The 22,622-nt window shown below is 45.8% G+C and overlaps 1 protein-coding gene across 4 annotated transcripts; it reads right to left on the reverse strand.

The window, feature by feature from the left end:
- Positions 1-167: 167 nt before the first annotated feature.
- LOC109261011 (integrin alpha-D-like) lies at positions 168-21,532 on the reverse strand. Of its 4 annotated transcripts, XM_019439519.2 has the most exons (30): positions 21,403-21,532; positions 19,520-19,625; positions 16,798-16,901; positions 16,595-16,665; positions 16,355-16,469; positions 14,873-15,003; positions 14,063-14,208; positions 13,391-13,544; positions 13,144-13,294; positions 12,875-12,948; positions 11,448-11,577; positions 11,191-11,333; positions 10,899-11,039; positions 10,596-10,805; positions 9,764-9,894; positions 9,488-9,645; positions 8,451-8,605; positions 8,061-8,192; positions 7,162-7,235; positions 6,791-6,932; positions 5,159-5,272; positions 4,966-5,045; positions 4,782-4,865; positions 2,426-2,504; positions 2,155-2,262; positions 1,970-2,047; positions 1,653-1,766; positions 1,401-1,502; positions 1,031-1,141; positions 168-558 (listed from the first exon to the last, which is right to left on the reverse strand). In XM_019439519.2, the coding sequence occupies exons 1-30, from the start codon at positions 21,434-21,436 to the stop codon at positions 445-447; spliced, it is 3,486 nt and encodes a 1,161-aa protein (XP_019295064.2). In that variant the 5' UTR covers positions 21,437-21,532; the 3' UTR covers positions 168-444. The 4 variants fall into 4 exon arrangements, with proteins under 4 accessions (XP_019295064.2, XP_053750523.1, XP_053750524.1 ...); XM_053894548.1 differs by lacking the exon at positions 4,782-4,865; XM_053894549.1 differs by lacking the exons at positions 10,596-10,805; positions 10,899-11,039; positions 11,191-11,333; positions 11,448-11,577.
- Positions 21,533-22,622: the final 1,090 nt, after the last annotated feature.

Genomic DNA, 22,622 nt, shown 5'->3' on the forward strand with positions numbered 1-22,622 from the left:
TACTCCCCTGATGCTACATATATAGTGCCATTAAAAAAAAGATTATCTCAGGCCTCAATCACCTGAAAAAGTGAGTGAATGTTTTCTAGGCCCACAAGCAGGGTCCCTCAACTCTTCCTAGAATAGCACTCAGGTCCCTAAATTAAAGCTCTTTGATTAAAGAAGAATGTTTTATAAACATCTTTATTTAATATGGCAATTCTTATATATGAAAATTTATGCTGGCATAATGCTTGCTTTTGTAAAAAGTGAGTCATCACTGAAGAACTCTGACAAATATGTTAAAATATAAAAACCTTTCAAATACCTTGAGAAAGTGGCTTAGCACCTGGTAAGTTGCTCAGTCCAGTACATATCTATACAGAAGTTATTCCCATGGAAATAGATTTGTAGGCAAAGTCAAGCCCAGCCAATAGGGGTAGATACAAACAGAAAAGTGAATTATTAGGACAAAGGCAAATTTGAGGCCTCACATTGGACATCTTCCCCACTGAATGTGGCAGTGTCGTCAGGTTTGTTATCCAGCATTTCTTTGTACTGACGTTTGAAGAAGCCAAGCTGTGAGGGGAAGTAAATCAGAAAAGCTGGGTAAGAGGGCAGGGAAGAAAGTTGGGAGTAGGAAGAGGCTGAAGGAGAAGAGAAGTTGTCTTGCATTTCTGTGCCAGAACACTTATGTGAACAAGAGCTATTGTGTATTATCTACTGTGTGCCAAGCACAATGGTTATGCATATAACCTATAGTAAAACAGCATAGATTCATAGGCAGGCCTATACACATACCCTGTCCTCGTTTCTGTCTCACTTCAGCTACTTTGTAGATATAGGCATGATTATCATTTCAAAAATGAGAAAACAAGTTCAGAGAAGTAGAGCAAATTGCTTGACATTAAAGAGTGAGCAAGGCAGAGCCAAAATGCACACACAGGCTGGCCTGGCTCCATTGTCTGAGTTCTTTCCACTATACCATCCTTTCTCTGAGAGGGCTTGGGTTGTATGCTGCTGGTGTTGAGAGTGGGATTAAAACACTCACCTTGTAGAGGATGGCTGTGATGAGAGCCAGCAGCAGCAGTCCTCCCAAAGAGCTGCCCACAATGAGGGGAATGGGATCATACACCTCATGCTTATCTAGCATGATCTCCATCTAATTTGGGAATTAGAAAGCATCAGACTTTTTGCTGTCCCAGACTCTTCCCAGGTTTCCCAACCTTTAGCTCTCTCCCCTCCTTCCTTTACTCCAAGGGGTGACATACAGAAAAACTCATGGGCGTAAGGACAACCCTCCTGCTGAGAGACCTTCATCCTTCCTCCCTCCAGGCTTGTGAGTCTCCCATAAGGCACCACAGATTTTGCATTAGGAGCCCTCTTACCAGCCTGGCCACTGCCTACCACACAGTCACTACCTGAGCACTCAAGAATGCCTCTTGTCCTGGAAGCTGGGAATACATGGACCTGTTGAACGTGATTTCAGCCACACTTACAATCAATATCTTCTTCTGCAATGTCTACAAAACAGAGGGGGCACAGATGAGGAACTAGCACTGGGAAAGGCACAGAGTTCAAGAAATGTCCTGGCTGGAGGATGGACACAGACGTCATCTGGTGGCACCTGAATCCTGGGGGGAAGGGGGGGCTCTCCTGTTGGGCCTACACACCTGGCTGACCCAGTCAAAGCTGAGGTTGCCCTTCAGGATGAATTCAACTTCCTCCTGGATGCCAAAGGAAGGCAGGTCACAGCGGAACCTCAGGCAATCAGCAATGGAGCAGTTCTAGGGACAGGAGAGGAATGAAGTTGAAGAGGGTCTTAGTTTAGGCAAGAACGACAGCAGAAAATAAACTCTGTCAGGCTTGGGGTCGAGAACAGATGAAAAATTATAGGACATATGTATACATCTGCAACCCAGCAAGTGCATTTCCCTATATACCCCAATATACAGCTGGTCCTGCAATGGGAATCCAGGGTCTTTCTCACCAGTACAAGACTCCCTGGAATCTGGGTCAGGAATTCAGGATGCTGGGGAGGTTCCCTCTCTGACACGCAGGGGAGACTCTAGTGAGAGAGAGAAAATAGCCACAAAATGATCAACATTTCACTGGTAAGACGGTGTGGGGCACTGTGGGTCAGACTCCGGAGCATTAGGAAAGGCAAGCAGGCACCTGTGAAGGGGCCACAACAGCCACATCCCACACAGCCACACCATTCAGCAGGATAGGAACCCAGAAATGAATGCTGATGGCCAGATCTCGCTGACTCAGGTTATTCACCTGCAGAAAATTGAGACAGAACGTTATTGTGGTCCTAGAGCATCCCAAATCCTACTCCTTTCCTGGTTCTAGCCCTCAGGTACACTGTCTGTCTCTTTTCCACAAGCTCCAAACATTAGCAGCACCATGGGAGGGAAGATATGGATGCTCCCTGGCTTCTCACACGATAACGATGCTCAGCTTCTTTCTTGCTCTTCTCACCAGAAGTTGAAAAGTTGAAGTACTTGGTAGATTCTTCCTGCCTGGAGAGAGAGGGCTTGTTGGTGAGAAACAGCTACGGAGCCATCCTCACTTTTGCCCCAGTCGTCTTCCAAAGGCTCTGTGGGCCCAGAAGAATGCCCAGAGATATAATTACAGTCCCCGCATGCCTCTGCAGACTCAGCTTCAGCCCTTCTCCCATGACTTTTGCCCCAGTCACCCAGAACTGCTAGGTTGCCCTCTGATACCCTGGCTCTTTCAAGTTCCCATAACTTTGTTCAAGTTCTTTCTTTTGCTTGGAATGTAATTACCACTCCCCTTCTGGAAAATGTCACTTAAAGGCCCAACTTAAACATTACTTATTATAACATTTAAACACTTTCCCACGAGAAGAAGGCATTCACATGGCTTTCTCCTCTAGTAGGTACGTGGTTGGCCTTAGGTAATGCTTGCAGAGGCCACTGCCAGAACAAAAAAGCCTAAGGGGACTCAAGGGAATCTTGGTTGGATCACTCAGGAAAAAATGCAGTGCAAGCCCCTCCAGATGGAAAGAATAAAATAAATGTGGCTATCCTGGGGCAGCTAAGTAAATGTGAAAAAGGATGGTGCATGAACACAAGACCCTGGAGCAGACATAAATGTCCCAGGCTGCAGGTGGGTTTCCATCCATCTATCCATGCATCCATGGCCTTCTTCAGTAAACATTTACCCTGTGACTGGCTGTGTGCTTGACTCTGGAGATACAACAGTTAACAAGCCATAATCCCTGTCTTTCCAGAGTTATCATCTAAGGTCTCAGTGGAATCAAGCAAACAAGCAACGGGACATGCACATTTCACCAGCAGCTAGTGTACAGAAGCCAGGCCAGCCATACGGAAACTCCACGCCCCCCACCCCAGTTTTCCCACAGATGTGACTGTCAGTTTGACGATTAAGAACACAGGTTTTGGAGCCAAGCCATCTGGGTTCACATTTCAGTCTACCACTTCCTACCCAACTAATTTAAGGCAAGCTACTAAACCTCTCTGGAGCCCTGTAGTTTCTTCCTCTTTAGAATGAGGATGCTAATAATAGCGCCTGTAATAGAGTTGTGAGGCAGTTTGCAGCAATGACATAAATGTTAGGATTTATTTTTTCCCTCAGTGTGTTTGCCCTCCTCTATGCTCCTGATCCCAAATGTTTCTCTTTGTGCTTCAGTTTTTTCACCTTAAAACTTCAGTTCTAACTCTCTTTTCAAATTTCAGTAAATCACTCAGTTTTCCCAATCCTTGGAGAGGCACAGTAGTATATGGGCATGAGCACAAGCTCTGGAGTCAGACCATCTGAGTGATTCGTGGTGCTATCACTTCCCAGCTGACTGACAGGGGCAAGTTATTTAACCTCTTGATTTCTTTGTTGCTAAAAAAGGGTGGTTAACAATAACTATGTCATAGAGTTATTCGAAGGATTAAAGGAATGTAGATATGTGTCAAGTACATTTAAAATGCCTGTCATATCATAAGTATATATAACTGGAAGCTCTTAAATTACAAGTTTCACTGTTCTCCCATGGTTAGAAGGGGAAATTAGGACACAGAGTTTGGAAGGGCAATGACACACTGTTTGATCAGCACCCCCAACCCAGTTCCCCTAAAATTTCATGTGTCAGCAGCAGCAGCAACAACAGTAGCAAACTCTGTCCCATGGCAATATTATAAGCTTCTGACCAACTCACTAAGCCTCTGGAGTTTGGTGAGGTATTCAGGGCTCTTTGCCCTGCTTCCAGCCTGACCTGCCCCTGCTCCTCCACCCACCTTCAAAACTGAGAGCAACAACCCTGCACTTGCCTCTCCTGTGGCCTGCTGCAGCCTTGGCCTCTTAGAGACTTTCCCAGCAGTTTCTCACACCTCTGCTCTCCTTCTGGTTTGGTGAAAACCTGACCTTTATTTCCTCTGTGTGGTGACAAACCATATTCCCCACTTCAGAGTGCTAAAAAAGCCTCAATCTTAACCTAGTTAGTTTCACCTCTGCACATTCATATCTAGCACCAAAACCAGAATTGGCTTCATGTTAAAGGAAGCCTCCATCTTAGAGAAAGAGAGAGGAGTGCACAATGGTGGCAAATGTGCATCCAAATAGTAGGCCAATTCATCAGAGAAGAAGCAAGAACTGTATGGTAGATGGTATTATAGATAAATGTACGGCTGGTCACAAGTATTTCCATGTGAGGAATCAGAGGGGACAGTTTAGATACCCACCCTTTCAAGAGCAGGCTGGGCAGCCATGGGAGGTACTAGGCTTAGAGGAAGGTCAGAGGTCAAGGGAGGGCAGGTATTAAATACCTGCTGATCACCATGTAGACAGCATATTTCACAGGGAGCTCCAGCTGGAAGGTGGTCTTGCTGGATGTAGGCTTATTATTCTCACTGGAGAGAGAGGGGGGGGAGCCCAGTTGGGAAGGAATCCAAGAGAGAAACCTCTGACTGGAGCATAAGATGGAAGAGTGAGGGATACACCTGGACTCACCTGCTTACATTGGCCCTCAGAAACAACTTGTCTCCTAGGGTGGCCTTGTAGGAGACATCAAATGTGATTAGGAAGGTGCCCTGAGAGGAAAAGAATGAAAGAATGGGGATAAGGAAAGTCATGGGGGAGTGAGGGAAGAAAATGGGTAAGGACAAAGGAGCAGAGTGATGAGGATTTGGGGGGAAGCATTCACCTTAGTGCCCTCGTGGAAGATGGGATGGTTGATGCTACAGCTGCTGCTCCTCAGGCTCTCATTCCCTGTGGGCGCTGCCTCACATTCCAGTCGCAGTGGGCGCTGGTGTGGTTGCTTCCAGAGGAGGAAAAGAAATTCAAATATGTTACCCATGTGCATATGTGGGCTAGATATATAACAGTGGGGCATTGCAGAACAGTAGGGAAAAGGACAGACTTTTCAAAAAATGGTCTTAGGAAAATCGGCCTATTCAAAACAAAATAAAACAAACAAAAGAGCAAAACACATTGGATCCCTACCTCACTCCATACATTAAAATATTCCAGCTAGATAAAAATTCTTAATGTGAAAAGGCACAATTATAAAGCTTTTAAAAGATAATACAGGGGATTATCTTCATAACCTTGGAGTAGGGAAGCATTTCAGACAAGATCCACACATTAAAAAAAAAAAAAAAAACGACAAAGGAAAATATTTGATAAAATTCAACCACAATCAAATTAAGACATTTGGCTCATCAAGAGACACTATACAGAGACTGAAAAGACTGGGAACAGGACTGTAAAATATACTTAATACATATAACTGGAAAAGTATTAGTAACAAGAATATTAAAGAGCTCTTAACAACTAGAAAAGTATGGACAACTCAGTAGAAGAATAAGGAAAAGACTTGGACAAGCACTTCCTAAAAGAAGAAATCAAAATGACCAGGAAATGATTACAATTTGCTCAACTTCATTAAATAAATGTAAATTAAAACTTCAAGGAGGTATCAACAGATAGACAAAAATTTTAAAGTCTGACAATGCCAAGTGTTGGAGTGGATGGAAAGCCACAGGTGATGGAAGTGCAAATAGGTGGAAATGGTTTGACTTTACTTATAATTGAAAATATGCATACTCAATGATTCAGAAATTCCATAACTGACATACATCTTCCAAATATTATGCATATGTGTACCAAGATACATGCTCAAGAATAGTCATGGCCAATATCAGAGAACAACTCAAATGACCATCAATTGTGAAATGGGTAAATAAGTTGTGGTACAGTCATACAAAGGGATTCCAGATAGCAATAAAAGTGTTTTACAGCCACAAGGAACAACATGGATGAATTTCACAAACATATGTTGAAGAAATGAATAAATACACAAGAGAACATATAACATGTTTCCATTCATATAAATTTCAAATATTGGCAAAAACTCACTGGTTTTATCTAAGAAACGGCAATCACTATTCTTACTGTGATCATCAGTTCCTAATATACTTTAGTGATTACCTTTGGGGAGAGAGTGAGGTTATAAGGAAAGGCACAGGGAGGACATCTGGGGGTGCCAGCAGTGTATTATTTCTTGACCTCATGCTAATTACATAGACATTTCATTAATATTATTCATCATACATAAGCTTTATGCACTTCTCACTCTATCTCCCTTCCTCCCTCCCTCCATCCCTCTCTGACTCTGGAACTCTGTATGTGTGTGTCTGTGTATGTCTGTGTGTGTGTGTGTGTGTGTGTGTGTGTGTGTGTGTTTATATTTCACCAGAGAAGAATTAAAAGAAAACTACTATAACCCAGAGCAGGGAAGAGATCCCAGCAACTGGAGCCCAAGGGAGCTATTTACCTGGGTTCCTAACACTCGTCGATAGGACAGCCCTGCTGGATAGTAGAAGTTGATCACAGTTCCATAGGAATCCTCACCTTCATTCCACAGAGTCACTGTCACATTAAGCTCCAAGGAGCTCCCTACCACCAGGGTCTGCAGGCTGGAGGAGGAAGGACAAAACTGAAAAAGAGGCTCCATTGGAAATGAGTTGGAATTGGATAGGGGGTAGGGGTGGGACTGTGGGAACTCATGAACTATTGGCTGAGAACATTCCAATCAAAATGTCTTGTTAGAAGGAGAGCCAAAGGGAAACAAAAGTACATCTCATCCTATGAGGATGGGAGACCCAAAAGCTTAAGTGTCTAGAAATGAAAGCAGATAGAGCTCACCCTGAGGAGATGAGACTGACACTCAGGTCTCCTTCACAGAGGTGATCTTGTCCACAGTTCTTCTCAAAGGGGAGCTGCAGCAAAACAGAATATCTCTTCCCATCCATGTCTCAACCTTTCTTCATTCCCCTCATTAGGAGCACTCCTCTTAATAATGAGTAATACTCATTATTGAGTATTACTGAACACCCACTCTGCACACAACAGTGTGCTAGACACTGACAAGAAGTGGGGCAGTGGGGAAGGGGCAGTTAGAATATAAAAGAATGATAAGAACTTTGGTTTCAAGGGGCACAGAATTTAGTTGAGGAGTTAAATCCAACTCACATTGGAACAATTATTCAACAAACACTGTTAAGTAACAATAAGGGGGTGGGTAGGGAGTTAGAAAAACTGGAAACTACAGGTGAATTAGACATGGTTCTTGTACTTATGGAACCCACAATTCTAAAGGACCCACAAAAGTAGATGCAGATTGCTATGATTCCAGTCATGTAACGTTGGTATCACCATGAAGTAATAGGAAGCCAGAGAAGTGATAGATGCTGAATGTGGTTTCCAAAAGAGTGGAAGATAAGACTGGAGCTTTGGGGACTAGAGAAGATCTTTGGGGTGGAGAGAAGGAAATGTTTTCCAAGTAGGAGATACCACATGGAAAAAGGAACAGAAGTAGGAATGAGAAAAGTTGGGAAGGATTTGAAAAATGAGAACCAGAGAGTTTATATTGAGATAAAGTGGGCACCAGCTGGGACATGTGTAAAGGTCTTAGCTAGGCAGGGCCTTGGTAACTGGGTGGAGGCAATTTGGACTTGATGTGGTTGGGAACCAAAATAGGTTTTGAAGCACACAGAGATACAGTGAAAATCAGTACATCCCTGGGATTTCGTCAGAAGACTCACAGAAGCATTGAAGAGGTCCTGTGAGCCCACAGCCAGCACAGGGCGAAGGTTCTCAGATGAGGGGATGGGCTCCCCAGCCAGGGAGAAGTTGAAATGTAGGATGATGGGACTCAACACGTCCTCCACACAGTCCTGAGGGAGAATAGGCTTTCAAAGCCCCACTATCCTTCTCCTTACTTTCCACCACTGGCCCTTCTCAACTGCATCCATTTCCTGCTGTCCAGTCAGAATTTTGTGCAAGCTGTTCAGCCAGGTACTCTGGCCTCAACTTTCCTCTCTCAGGCCCCACTCTCCCCACCCTTTCCACCTCACCCAACAGGCAGCAGAGATGCCAGAGATTATCCTTGGGCTCCTTCTCCCCCCACCTTTCCCAGAACCCAAAGTCCTTACTGGTAAAAGCAGCTTAATGGTTTCACAGTAATCCCCCAGCCCCAGGGTTTTTCTTCGAGACAAAGTCCTGTTCTTGGTCTCATCAAAAATGGCACGAGAAATCAGGCGGCTTGGGTCTAATGCCAGATCATACCTGACAGAGCTTTGGACATCACCTGGAGGAGAATGGGAAACAGAAGACGAAAAGTCAAAGAGAACCTCTGAAGTTCTATGCTTTTTTTTTATTCGTGCAATAAATATTTGCTGCGCACTTTCTATGGGTCATGAGATGTAACAGGTGCTGGGGATATAGGTAGAGAAGGAGATAGAGAAATATAGTCCCAAGCTCACAGTCTAGGAAAAGAGATGAGCATGTAGGACTTAATGTCACACCATGATCAACTCAACAGTGGGATCCTCAGTTGTACCAAGGAGGGCTTGCTGGACGTCAGAGGTGCCTCCCTGGGTGGGCCTTGTCTGATCTCTGACCTGGAGGATGAGCAGGGGTTGGTGAAGAATGGGGAAGAGAAAATCCCAGACCATGAGAACAGTGGCTAAGACCAGAAGGGAGAGAGATGATGGCACATTTACAAAAAGGGAGAGTGGGATGAGGTGAGTTTGGAAGGGCAGAGAGGAGCAAAGTCAGCAAGGACATTGTAGGGAAGGATTTTGGTCTTTCTAAATGCAAGAAGAAAGTGGTTGAAGGGTGTTAAGCAGGAAAGTAAGGAAACTAGATTTGCATTTTAGGAACAATCCCTATAGTTTCTCTATGGGGATAGGGTGGGAGCTGCAAAAAACAGACATGGGAACAGCTCAAAGTATAGGTAGGAAAGGTAGGAGGTGGCTGGGGCCAGTGGGGAGAAATGGGCAGATGTACCCTGGAGATAGAACCTATGGCCTGGGTGTGGGGAGAGGGGGAGAAAAGGGACCCAGGTTTCCAACACTGGCAGCTGGGTGGATGTGGAGGTGGTATTTGGATTCCTGGGCGCATTCTCTCCTGACGATAGGGTGGGAACCTTTATGGGGTAAGGGGCTAGACTCACTAGGAAGAAACTCACCTAAGTGGTCCAGTGAACTTTTGCGGATAGTGAGACAGACTGTGGCATTTCCAGCTTCCAGAGTGGTGGGCACCTCTTCCCAGCACTGGTACACAGCCTTTGCCACCTCTGAGGGCATGAATCTCATAGTCACCTGCACATTCAGCACTGGCTGACTCCTGAGGGTGCAAAGAGGGGCTGAGGACCTGACTCTGACCTTGGGGAGGAGAACAAGGGAGGCGGCAGCTTTTGAACTGGACACACAGAGGGAAAGGGTGGGATGTGGGGAGTTATCACCTGAGCAGCAGCACCTGTCCCCGGGCCCCCACAGCCAGGTCCACTAGTCCATCCTGGGTGAGGTCCTGACCCCCACTCAGCGACTGTCCGAAATACTGGAGTGTGGGAGAGAGCTGGGAGCTTGCAATCCGCTGGCCAAAGAGGGAAAGGAGAAGTGGAAGTCAAGGGAAGGTCATTTGAGAGGTTTGAGAATAAAGATTTGGAAAGGAGAATACAGTGAATGAAAGTAGAACTGAATGGAAAAATTGAAAAGGAGAGATGAATGGGTAGGAATGGAAAGCAAGTGTAGTGAGACCCCAGGGATCTCAGACAGAGAGAGGCAAGCTCCTTTGGTCCAATTCATGTGAGGGTACAGGCTAATGACAAAATTAAAGCATAACAATAGAAATATAATAGGTTAATTTACTCATCACGTGTATATTCCTTCATAAATATTTGATGAACAGAGTACTTAGTACTCCATTGAGTCGTCTTTACAAGAAGCCTATGGAGTTTATCATTTAATGTTTCATAGAGGGGAACTAAGGCTCACAGAGGTTAAATCAGTCACTGCCTAAGGCAACACAGCTGACATGACTGGCCAGGCATTTGACCAGGGCCTGCAATCTCTTACCCACTAAACTGCCCACAACAGATTGGAGTCTGTTTGGAGCCAAAGGACAAAAGAGAGATAATTTGCACTTAGCTGGGCCTGGTGAAGTTCATGGCAATAAACCCCTAAAAGGAGAATAGCTACTACTAAGGTCCATGACAAGAGGCACAGGGACATCAGGCACATCTAAGACATGGGAAAGGAGGTGGAACTGGAAGAGGCTTCAGAGAGGGGCCTCACCTGGCTGTGGCAGGGCCTGATGCCCAGTTCTGAGGTTCCATGAAATAGGTAGACAGCACCCCGGTTTTCTTGCTCTCCTGGGGCACCGATGGCGACGTCTGTCAGTTTGTCCCCATTCGCATCCCCCAGCACTGTCAAGGCTGCCCCAAAGCGGCCCCAGGGGTGGCCCTGCTCCCCACAGAGAATGATCTCACACTGCCACCTAGCCCTCTGCAGAACAAAACCAGTGTCATGCCCCAACCCAGACAACCCCTCCACCCCACTCCCAGGCCCCACCCAGCCCAGGTCTCATCAGACACTCACCCCCTGGGGCAAGTGGCACACGGACACCTGGCCCCCCCACGTCGGCTTGTAGTAGTGTGGAGCCCCAATGAGGACAAGGTCAGAGCTACCATCTCTATCCACATCCACAGTACAGAGGGAGGCCCCAAAGTAGGAGCCAATCTGGAGGGCAGAGCGTGAAGTCACCCTGCCTGCCTGCCCCCTGCCACCAGAACCTTACCCCGTGGTCCCCCAAACCCCTTCATCTCCTCCCTCTCCATCCTTGGACACCCTGCCACCCTCATGGTCCACTCTGGATTCCTCTACACCCAACCTGGGTCCCTGCAACTTCAGCCTTTGGCTTCCATTGTCCGGACTCCTGGGTGAAGAGGACAACCTTCCCAGTATGCTGATGGCGGGGAGCCCCCAGGATCAGGCTCTTCACCCCCTTCCAAAAGGCCAGCTCGGTGGAGTAACCTGGGGGGAGGGCAGGCCTCAGCACAAAATCTTCCTCCCCATCCCTTAAGTTCCTGCCCTTTCCAGGCAGCTCATCTCCTCCCGCCTGTGCCCCCAACCACAGCTTTTTCTCACCCAGGTAAGAGTCCCTCATGTCCACGTTCTCTTGAGACACACTGATGAAAGTGGGGCTCATATTTTGGGGGTACAGGAAGGCACCTCCAGACCAGCTGAAGCTCCCCACAGCCCCCAGAACTGGTCCATCCTGGGAGGAAAGGATTCCAGGGCTAAGCAGTTTTGAGTCAAAACAAGGCAGCCTATTCCAAAGCAATGCCTGCTGCCGACTCCACTCATTATTTGGAATTCTCTTTTCCTTCCCCAGTCCTGTCCAGCAGCTTCAATCCCTGACTCCTAATGTCTCTCTCAGTCCATCCCCAGTGCCACTGCTCCAGTAAGTCCCAGCTCTTCTCACCCACTGCCCTTTCTGCCTCCTATTGTGTTCTTCTCCATCCTCCTCAGTGTTAGGTTTCCTCAGACCAAATATATAGCCATCACCCAGCTGGCAACCCAAGATGGCTCCCTGTCACCAAGACCCTGAGGATGGCATCTCAGGTCCTCCCCAGACAAACCTGTGGAGTTGCTCTATGCTTTGAACACACCGAGTGTTTGACCTGGACACCTCTCCTCTCTTTCTGAGACGCAACTCCTCTCTTGGGAAGAGTCATCCTCAAAGCCACCTTCTCTGTGAGGTCTTCCTTGGCTCCCTCGGGGAGTGATAGGTGTTTCCTACTCTGCATACCTTGCTTATTGCCTTTCTAAACTTTTGACTATAGATAATTTAGAACATATACAAAAGTAGAAAGAAATGCACAATGAACTCGTAAGTACCCAGGTTCAATGATCAATTCATTACCAACCTCGATTCATTTCTATGTCCCTCCAACTCACCCCCAAAACTCTTTTGAAGAAAATCCCTATGGATATTTTTAACACACATCTACTTTCACATAAGTCATGCTATTTTGTCATTTCTTTGGTCTGCATGATCTGGCCTTTCCCATCTCTCCACCCACTCCTTCCATGCTGCCCCTCACTCACCCTGCTCCAGCTATGCTGTCCCTTTTATCTCCCTAGTGCAGTAACCTTGTTCATGCTTCAGGACCTTTGCACTTGCCTTTTCCTCTCCCTGGAGCAATCTCTCCCCAGATTTTTCCACACCTATCCCTTTCTCATCATTCACCCTCAGTTGTTATTCCTCAGGCCTCCTCTGATCATCTCTCTTGCTCTCTTCTAACACTGAGCATAATCTGAAGATCTTTTGTTTGTGTTTATTGCCTCCTCCCACTGTATGTGTGCTCTTTGTGAGAGCAGGAACCTTGGCTATCCTGTTCTCTGCCGTGCTCCTAGCACCTACATACACTGCCTATATGTCTCTCTCTAAACGGACAGTGACCTTGAGGACAGGATCTCCTTCTTATTTACTTCTGGGTCCCAGGTCCCAGCACAGGGCTGGCCCAGGATTGGTGCCTGAGACCTGTTTATCAAGCATATGCTCCACCTACCATGGTGAGCACTGAACTGAAGCCTTCTTGTGACATCTCATGCTGGAAGGAGCTACTTGTCCTCGACTGGGTTCCTGTGGGAAAACAGGTCACTTAGGCTTTGGGGACCATGAGACCACAAGGACTTAGAAGGAGAAGAATGAGTCTGGGTCTCAGGTTCTGGGGCACAATTTTGGGTGACATGTGAATAGGGATGGACCCTCAGAACTGTAGGGAACAATCGGGTTGGGAACCTTTGGATTCCAAGACCAAGCTCGCCCTGTATTTACCCTCCACTGCAAAGATCTTCTCCTGCAGCTGCTTCTGGATGCTGCTGAGTGCTGCAAAGTTGTCCACCTTGAACACATGATCCTGAGAGGGCACTGAGCCAATGGTGTTCAGCTCCTCCCTGGCAGTGGGTTCCTGGAAAGCATCTCCCACCTGTGGCAGAGAGGCAGCTGAGGAGGAGCCCACCAGCCTTTCTGCATGGGTGAGATGCAGTCTCAGTCTGAGAGAGCCACGAGGAAGAGGACGTACCCCAATGGCATAGCGAATGATGCCAGCTTTCTCTGCCAGGGGCATGACATCACTGTATTCCAGGGGGTCTTTGTATTTCTGCCCATCTGTGATGACAATGAGAATCTTCTTGGCACTTTCACGGGCACCATTCCTACTATGAAACAGTTCTTTCCTGTCAAGGAAGAAAGGGAGTTGGCTCTCCTGAGATGAAACTGATTTTGAAAAGAAATCATTTGCAGCTCTAGAAGGTCATCTGGGGAGACTAGGGAATCCTGGTACCCTCAGACTATGCCATGCATGAGGTGCATATTATCTCATGTAATCTTTACAACCAAGTTGTAAGTTGTCCTCATTTGGCAGTTAACTGAGACTTAAAGTCAGTAACTCCCAGGTTTTCCCAGGTCACCAGCAGGGAGCCAGAATGAGAACTCAGATTATCTGAGCCAAAGCTGCTCAAGTTGGAATCTGGGTCCTGCCAATCCAAGGTCAGGCAAAGAAAAAACACTGCAGAAGAGTCCCATCCTGTATCTGGGAACAGATCCAAGGAGGAACATTCCCCCTACAGCCTCCTTACTTCCCTTTATAGACCCTTTCCCCAGAGCTTCCCATAGTCCTGGAGTTGGGCTGTTCAGACCAGCATGAGGAAGTGGTGTGGCAATGTGTCCACATGAGGTAGAAGGCGGAACTTACACCACTTTCAGGATGCCTGTGGCTGTAAACGTCAGGCCATTCATTTGGACAATTGGATCCACCAGGCTCTGAGGACTTGAGCTGCTCTGGAATTTGGTGAAGGTGAAATGGATCTCCAAATCACTGGAGTACTGCATCAGTGAGAACTGCAAAGGCCAAGAAAAAGGCCCTGGTGCTCAAGAGTTATTTTTTAATAAACTTTAATTTTGGATTAACTTTGGATTTACAAACAATTTCCATGTTTTTTGAGGCTAAAACTCGGGGGGAAATTGGCCCAAAAAGAAAACTAGAAATCAAAAACAAATAATGTTTCTTTCATACTTTGGCAATACTGCAATATTTGTTAAAATAGGATTTTTAAAAACTTTCATAACGTATAAAATCCACTTGTAGGCTATATTTCCTCACTTCTCAAGAATTCATACACACATGTACACTAATTAGTGAGAAATAAAATAAGAGAAATCATGAGTTGCATGGAAAACACAACAAAGAAATCATTAAGTATTTGGCCAAGGTATCTTCAGTCTAATTTCATATCAAAACTATTTTTGCAATCCTTTCAATGCTTTTTAACAGTAAAAAAAACTTATATTTCCTGCGCCATATAAAGACATATTAAATGCCACAGGGGAATTTCCTCAGGTAAGGGCACAAATCAGCCCTGCACTGAGACCTTAGCCTTATCATGGCACAGGTCCACTGAGTCCACCCCCAACAATGCCAGGTCTCCCCCTAGGTTGGCCTTTCCCAAAGGCAGCCACCACCACATGCCCAGCACTCCCCAGGTCTTGGGGATTCAATCTTCACCAGTGTGTTGGTGCCTTCAAACTGTCCCATCACAGCTATGACAAAGTCCTTCATCTGCTTAAAGTCCCTTTGGTCAATACTTCCAGAGCCATCAATCAGGAAGACAATGTCCATCTCTTGACTTGGACACTCTGTAGAGAAGGAGGAAGGAATCAGAGATGCTAGTGTGGGGCCCAGCTGTCTCTCAGGGCCCAGAAACCCTTCCTGCTCAACAGACTTACGGGGTCATTCTTGGTCTATGAACCAATTATTACCAATTTTCCAACACCCTCCACAGAAAAGGCCCAAATCCATTGCCCAAATATTAAGAAAGAAAACAAAAACACAAAGAAAGAGAGATAGAGACAGAGAGAAAGAGAGAAACAGGAAACAGACTCTCAACTATAGACAACAAACTGATCCTTTCCAGAAGAGACGTAGGTGGAGGGATGGGTTAAATAGACCATAGAGATTAAGAATCTACTTCCTAGTGCTGAAATGCCACATCCCCTACCCTGGCTGCACAGACATCCAAGGCAGGTCACGGCACCCCCCAAAGTCCTGAACACCCTTCCTCCACTCTCTCTGTCCCCACTGTAGATTCTGCTCTCACAGTTTGGTTGTGAGTTGTTTATGCTGCTATTTTATTTTTCCCTGGCATCATGACTTCTCTGGTCCAAAGCATTGCTCTCAGTCAGCACTTTAAGTGCCCCTTGCTCTTACTTGGAGCCCAGTATCTCTTCTGATACCACAGAGAAGACAGTTTATCTGTATCTTCCTCCTAGTCCAAACACATGGTCCTAGCTAGAATTTCTGTCATAATGGTAATTGCATATTATGTGCCAAGCAGAAGTCTAAGCACTTTATATTTATATTAAATCCTTCAATCCTCATAACCACCTCAATTATTAAGACCCAGTTAACCAATGAGGAAATGAAAACCAGGGAATTAGGTCACTTGCCCAAGGACACAGAAGACAGACTTATTCAGAATGACTCTCAGAGAGATGATGTTCAGTGTCCCTGGCACCACTCTCTGTGGAAGACATCAGCAACAAAATTGTGCATCACATTTTCCATGGCCCTAATGTTTTCTCCCCTTAGAAATTCATCAGTGAGTGATCAGGAATGGCCTCGTACTTGGATCCCTGGATCTATCATCCTCACCACATTTTCACCATCCACCTTTCACCTTTCCTCTGAAAGCCCAAGAAGCATCTCTACACCTGTTGGCAACTGTGAGATCCTCATGCCTCCTGCTGCCAGCACTCTGAGGCTCCCTTCTGCCTCATCCAAAACTTTCCCCCTCGACCAGCTTAGAGAACCTGTTGTAAGCTGCCCTTCTTACGAGGCCAGACCATGTTCCCAGACCTTCTTGGGCTCACTGAGGCCTCTGGGAAGAGGCCATGAGCACAGGAGGCCAAGACCATAGTCTCAGGCTCTGCCCACTCCTCTGTGCCAGTATGTGTATAAAACAGAAATGCTGTCTCTAAAGGGACCTACTTGGCAGGGCAGCAGGCACTGTCCGAATGGTCTGCAGGTGGGAGCCCAACAGGAAGCAAAAGCCTTCTGCATACATATTCTCCCCACAGGCTCTGTGCATGGTTGGGCCGCAGGCCTAGAGGCAGAGACCTGTGTGAGCAAAGGGGCCCCAGAATTCTCCATTTTCTTCTCCCCCAGCCCAAGCCTCCTCTGGCCCCTGATCCTGCCCTTGTGACCCTTCTATGACCCAGAGAAACTCACCAGCAGCCAGGAGCGATTGTTGGAGGCTGCCAGGGACAGGCCTAGGGACATGTTCACGGCCTCTGGTGGTGCTGAGGGCAGATACACATGATCATACTCATGGACACACCCTCATTTGGGGGGAGAATCAGGACTAGAGGCCAAGGAGAGACATTCTGGTACAGGAGGATTGAGGGCCCCAATTCCCAGGTGGAGTCACTCACTGTGCAGTGATATAGGTTGACATAGGCCAGTGGCAGCTGCACAGTCATACAACCGTCCTGTCCGGTTGACCGCCACCACCTCCAGGGGGGCTCCCACCACGAGTCTGGAGGCACAAGCATGACATATAGTTGTATGAGGGGTAAGGGCACAGGGCGCTTCAAGTGAGGAAGTATCACCATGTAACAAGGAACTGAGAGTTTGAGAGGGAAGCTCTTGGCATTTGCCACTCATGAGGCTACTCAAAAAGGAGAGCTTCAGTTTAACCCACATGTGCTGAAGGACTATGCTGGACTTTTTGTTTGTGTATGTGTGAGGATACATAAATAAATTTGTATTTATATATACAAATGGTTTGAGTGCTGTTTTTTAACATTAATCAAAAATAAATATATTCAAAAGAAAAACATTTTCCAGCCATGAGTAAGTGCATTTTGTTTCTGGGGTACCATCATTCTGAGCCACCCAAGAAATAGATCACCTCAAGTTACATGGGAAAAAAGAATTTTTTATATTAAATATAATTTATTGTCAAATTGGTTTCCATACAACACCCAGTGCTCAATCCAACAGGTGCCCTGGAAAAAAATTAAAGGTTATTTATTTTTGAAAGAGAGAGAGCATGAATGAGCTGGGGAGGGGCAGAGGGGAGGGGAGACAGAATCCCAAGCATGTTCCGTGCTGTCAGCACAAAGCTGAATGTGTCGCTCTAAGCCACAAACTGTGAGATCATCTCCTTAGCCAAACTCGGATGCTTAGCTGACTGAGTCAGCCAGGCACTCCTACATGGAAAAATTTTAAGCCATAAGGTATCAAAACAAAAATATTGTTCTGTAATTAATTGGATAATTTAAATATAACATAAGCAATTTGAGTTGGACAACTTAAAGCAAAAGCATCAGACTCCATATCAATATCTACAGTCATATAAGTGCAAAAATTTATTTACAAAACCTTTTGAGAGGAGAGAATTTTTTAATTTTAAAAAAATGTTATGTCTGCCAACAATCTCTCCACTCAGATGAGAAAACTAGACAAATATTTGTGTGTTTTTAACTAATTAGCCAGGCAAACCACATTAGGTTAGCATTTAAATCTTCCTTCTAGAAAGCTATTCCTTTATGGAAGACTGAAATCCTTGTGGGTCTAACACTTGCTGATGAAAATCTAAATAGATGGTTAGAGATGTAGCAGTTTGGGACCTGCTGGCATAAATGGATGAGCAAACTTTTCATCTACATGTTTTTCTTTACCCTATCTATTCCTGATTCATAGGCTTAGTCTTTTCAGTGTTTGGGTTGTGTTTCAACAGACAACAGGAAAAACAATAACTTTGTAGCAATCAGCATGTCATCCAATCTATATATTTACTTTTTTGTTAATACTGGTGAACAGCAGTCAATCAATAGTTTATAGATGTGTGTGTGTGTGTGTGTGTGTGTGTGTGTGTGTGTGTGTGTAACTGATGGTGATGGAAGTGTGACAGTGGCTATCTTTGAATTTGTTGGATTTTGAGTGATCAGAAAAGGCCTAAGGGAATCCAGGGGAGGGGACCTGAGGATGTTTTCTGTACCTGGATCCAGGCGGCAGCTACCTGGGTATACACATATGAAAAATTTATTGAGTTGGACCTTCCAAGATTGGGCACTTCAGTTTTTGCCTTGTATATTTCAAAACAAACAAACAAACCAAAAAAAAAAACCCCATAACTCTGACATCTGGCATTTTCTTCCATGCCCCAGCCTGACAGCTGGGTGAGGAAGGGGGACGGATGTGCTCTTAGAACTCAGTGACCTCAATATGCTACTTCTTGGCCAATGAAATCTTCTTGTATTCTCAGGCTCATTGCCAACTTGACCTCCTCTGTGAAGCCTTCCTAGAATTCCCTCCTGGGTTTGATCTCTTCCTTCTTATGCCTCCAGATTTCCGTTACACTTGCATCACATTGGGACTTTAACAACTTGGGTCCCTGCTGCTGGGACCTGAGAATGTGAGTTTCTGGAAGCAGGGCGAGGTACATAATTGACAGTCCCAGTGTGAGATAAAAATGTGGGCCTTTTATTCTGGGAGAAAAAAAGTTTTTTTCCCTTTTTTTTTCCTCCCCATGATCCTCCTCTTTACCTGTCCTGTCTTTACCTGTTTGCTATTTAGTGTTGATTTCCCCAAGGCACAGGGATTTTCCCAGGGCCAGTGCAAACCCCACAGACTGGGAAAACTGTGCACAGCCAACCTTGACCTTGCCTAACTCATACCAGGGGCTGAGGGCAGCAGGGGTCACTGGATAGGTGTGGGGAAGCAGGAAGCTAAGAACCACTCCACAGAAGGCTAGACTGCATGTGAGCCAAAGCTCCAAGCCTCCAGCACATCTCCACTTCCCCATCAATCTTAATGACCACACACAAATGCTAAGATCAATTCTTAATAATTTCAAGAAGAAGACTGCAAAACATTATTACAAGTGCAAGGGTAACTCTACTGGTCACTTACACTGGTCACATGCCATGAGGCGAGATCTGTCTGGAGGAGATTCAAGATCTCCCTCCTGAAGGAGTGTCTTGTCCAGAGTTTGTGACCCTTCCTGGGACCGTGAATAGTTGGTAGTAGTGGTGTCAGTGGTGTCAGACTTTGCCCATGCTGCCCTTCCTCCAGATACCTCCTAATCCATGTTCATCCATTTGCCTGAAGGCTGAAGGGGTGAGGGTGGGGAGAGTGGGCAGGGCTTACCTCGATCTGCCAAACTGGGCCACACTCTGTCCAAAGCTAACTCCATCCTCTTGAAAGACCATGGGCTCCTCCACATCCAAGTTGAACCCATAATAAGAAGCAATGACTGAGGAATATGGAGAGGGAAGTGAGGGTGGGAGGAACAGTCAGAGAAGCCTCATCTCCTCTGGATACCTGACTTTTGGGATCTTGATGCCCACCCCAGTCCAGCTCATCTTCCCAGGAGAAGGGTGTTCTTTTGTTTCCTGATTTGCCATCTGTGTGGCTCCTGTCTCTCCCTTCCTCAACAATAATCAAACCACAATACAAAGGGCAACAATCCAGAGAAATGCCCCCTCAAGGATATTTCAAAGGACATGTACAACCTGAAATTGAGCCTGTCACCTCATGGTATGTTAGCTCAAGAATGCCCCTTATGATAATACAATTCATTTCCTAAACTGAGACCTTCTGAGAATGAAAGGGACACCATTAATAATTACATCATGGCCCACCCTAAGGTCCAGATGGGGAAACAGACTTAGAATTTTTTGATTAATTATTTATTATTATGTGTTTCCCATGCCCCCCTTCCTTGGTGCTAGGCTCTAAGACAACAAGGACTGCAACCATCTTGTGTTGGTGCCTGAGGCAGTGCCTGGCCCTTAACAGGTGACTAATTACTTACTATTTGTTGGCTGACCCAGAACTGCACAGGAAGTCCCTGGTAGAGCCAGGATTCCAACCCACTCTCCTGATCCTTCACATTCTCCTCTCTGGTGACTAAGCTCAAAAACCTCAGTGGAAGGTCCCCTACATTTCAAGGGCTTTTCCCACAACTCTCACTCCTAGACAGCAGGTTTCTTCTCCATTTCTACTAGAATTCCCAGCTGTCTCTGGATTGAGGAGTCAACTCCAACCCCAAAGTAGGGAAGCTCTAAGAATATAAACCATTAGGCCAGGATGTGACAGGAAAGGTCCAAACAACTGAATCTTGGGGTTCTGGGAAAAGGCCAGATGTTGAAGGTGCCATAACCCTACCATGGCCACATGCAAGGGAGCTTCACATCCCAAATCTCCTCAAAGGATGATTCTATTTCTGAGTTTGAAAAAAGAACCTATGACCAGACAAGTAGGATGATGCCAAAAGTCTCAGACTGAAATGTCTCAGAGGCCAAGAGGGTGACATCAGTGAGTGAAGTGGGTGGTGTGAGTACCAGGGAATTATGGGCACTTAGAGAATGTGGCCCTTTTAAAGGAGGTAAGCATTACCAGGGTCTAGAATTCAGAGCTCCAGACCTTCCCATTTCTCAAGAGAAGCTGAAAGTCTGGATTTTTGTGTGGAATCTGATTTTTGACTGACACACAAATCATTTCAAATGACACAGAAATATGATCCTGTTACAGGTTCAATTTCTGGACTATTCTCTTGGCAGTCGTGGAACAACCTACCTGAAATCAAAACCAAGGACCAAGGATGAGATATCCAAAGTTTCCCTTCCCTAGTGACTTCTATGGCCTTCCCCCCTGGGGCTCTGAGGCTGACTCCTGTCAACCATACAACACACACACACACACACACACACACACACACACACACACACCAGGGGCCTGACAGAAGGTGGGGGGAAGCCTTGGGGAATGTGGAGAAGTAGTTTATTCTCCACCCAAACTTAGCCTATGAGTCCATCTTGTCTCATCTTTGCTCAGGTTATGACCCTCCCCTGATTCCAGGCCATTCCTCTTTCCACACCAGACTCTAGACACTAAGGCACTCCCTTGCCTCACCTCCTCCACAGAGCTATATGAGCTGACCACCAGCCCCAGAATGCCCTACCAGATAGAGACCTCTGGTCTGTCTCAGAGACAAGACAGACCTCTTCCAGCTCTGAGGCCCCACTTACCATCTAAGAGGAGCATAATTCCAAAAGCCATCATTGAGCAGCGTATCGAAGGAGAAGTGAAGAGCTGAGCAATAGAGCACTGAAGGATGCTCAGTGTCCTCAGGGAGAATTAAAATAATGACTCAGGCCTTCAAGTAACAGAAGGAGGGGCACAGTGAGGAAGTCTTTGGTTAATCATAGAACAGAGGCAGGGACAGGAGGCCAAAGACACCCTTGGAGAAAATCGCCCATACTCTCCCACTGCCACCACCTCTAGAGATCTGGCTTCCTTGTCCAGGGCCTGGCTTTCCCAGAAGTCCACCCTCCCCCATCCCTTGAGACCCAGTTGATACCCAGGGAATCCTGGGACCCCCCCTGGGGCCCAGAAACCAAAGTGCATATGACTGGGAGGGGTAAAACAGATGGCTGAAGATGCCCCACCACATGGATGTGAGTCTGGAGAAAGGCAGACCTCCCCCTCAGATAGCAGTGTTGGGGATTGAGCACGAGTTAGGCTGTTGTTTAAAAAACCAGACTCGGTGCATCTGGGTGGCTCAGTCGGTTACGTGACTGACTACAACTCAGGTCATGATCTCATGGTCCATGAGTTTAAGCCCTGTGTCAGGCTCTTAAATACAGAATAGAAACTGAGGGTTGCTAGAAGGGAGGTAGGTGGGGGTGAGCTAAATGGGTGATGGACATTAAGGAGGGCACTTGTTGGGATGAGCACTGTTGTATGTTATATGTAAGTGATGAATCACTAAATTGTACTGAAACCAATAATAAACAATATGTTAACTAACTTGAATTTAAATTTAAAAAATTAAAATAAATTAAAAAACAGATTCCATCAAGAGGAAAATGTATAATCAAACTGGCAAATAGGCTTAGTAGTCATACAAGGGGTTTACTAGTCCATAATAAGAGAACAGACTACAGATTGATGTAACGATATGGATGAATCTCAACTTTGTCATTAGGAAAAGAAGTCAAACACCAGACTGCAAAATGTTTGATTCATTTTGTATGAACAGGCAAAACTAATCTATGAGGATAGAATATGGAACAATGATTATCTCAGATGAGGTGGAAAGGGAACTTCTAAATTTGTTAAACTTAACATTCAACTCCTGATATTTGGTATCTAATACTTTAATATTTTAACATTTGTTAAATGGGATAAGGGTAGATAAGGGTATTTATTCTTTGTAATTTCCTTTGTGTTTTGAATATTCTATAAT

Source organism: Panthera pardus, unplaced genomic scaffold, assembly GCF_024362965.1.
Source record: "Panthera pardus isolate Hobbes unplaced genomic scaffold, ASM2436296v1 HiC_scaffold_5, whole genome shotgun sequence".
Classification (NCBI taxonomy): domain Eukaryota; kingdom Metazoa; phylum Chordata; class Mammalia; order Carnivora; family Felidae; genus Panthera; species Panthera pardus.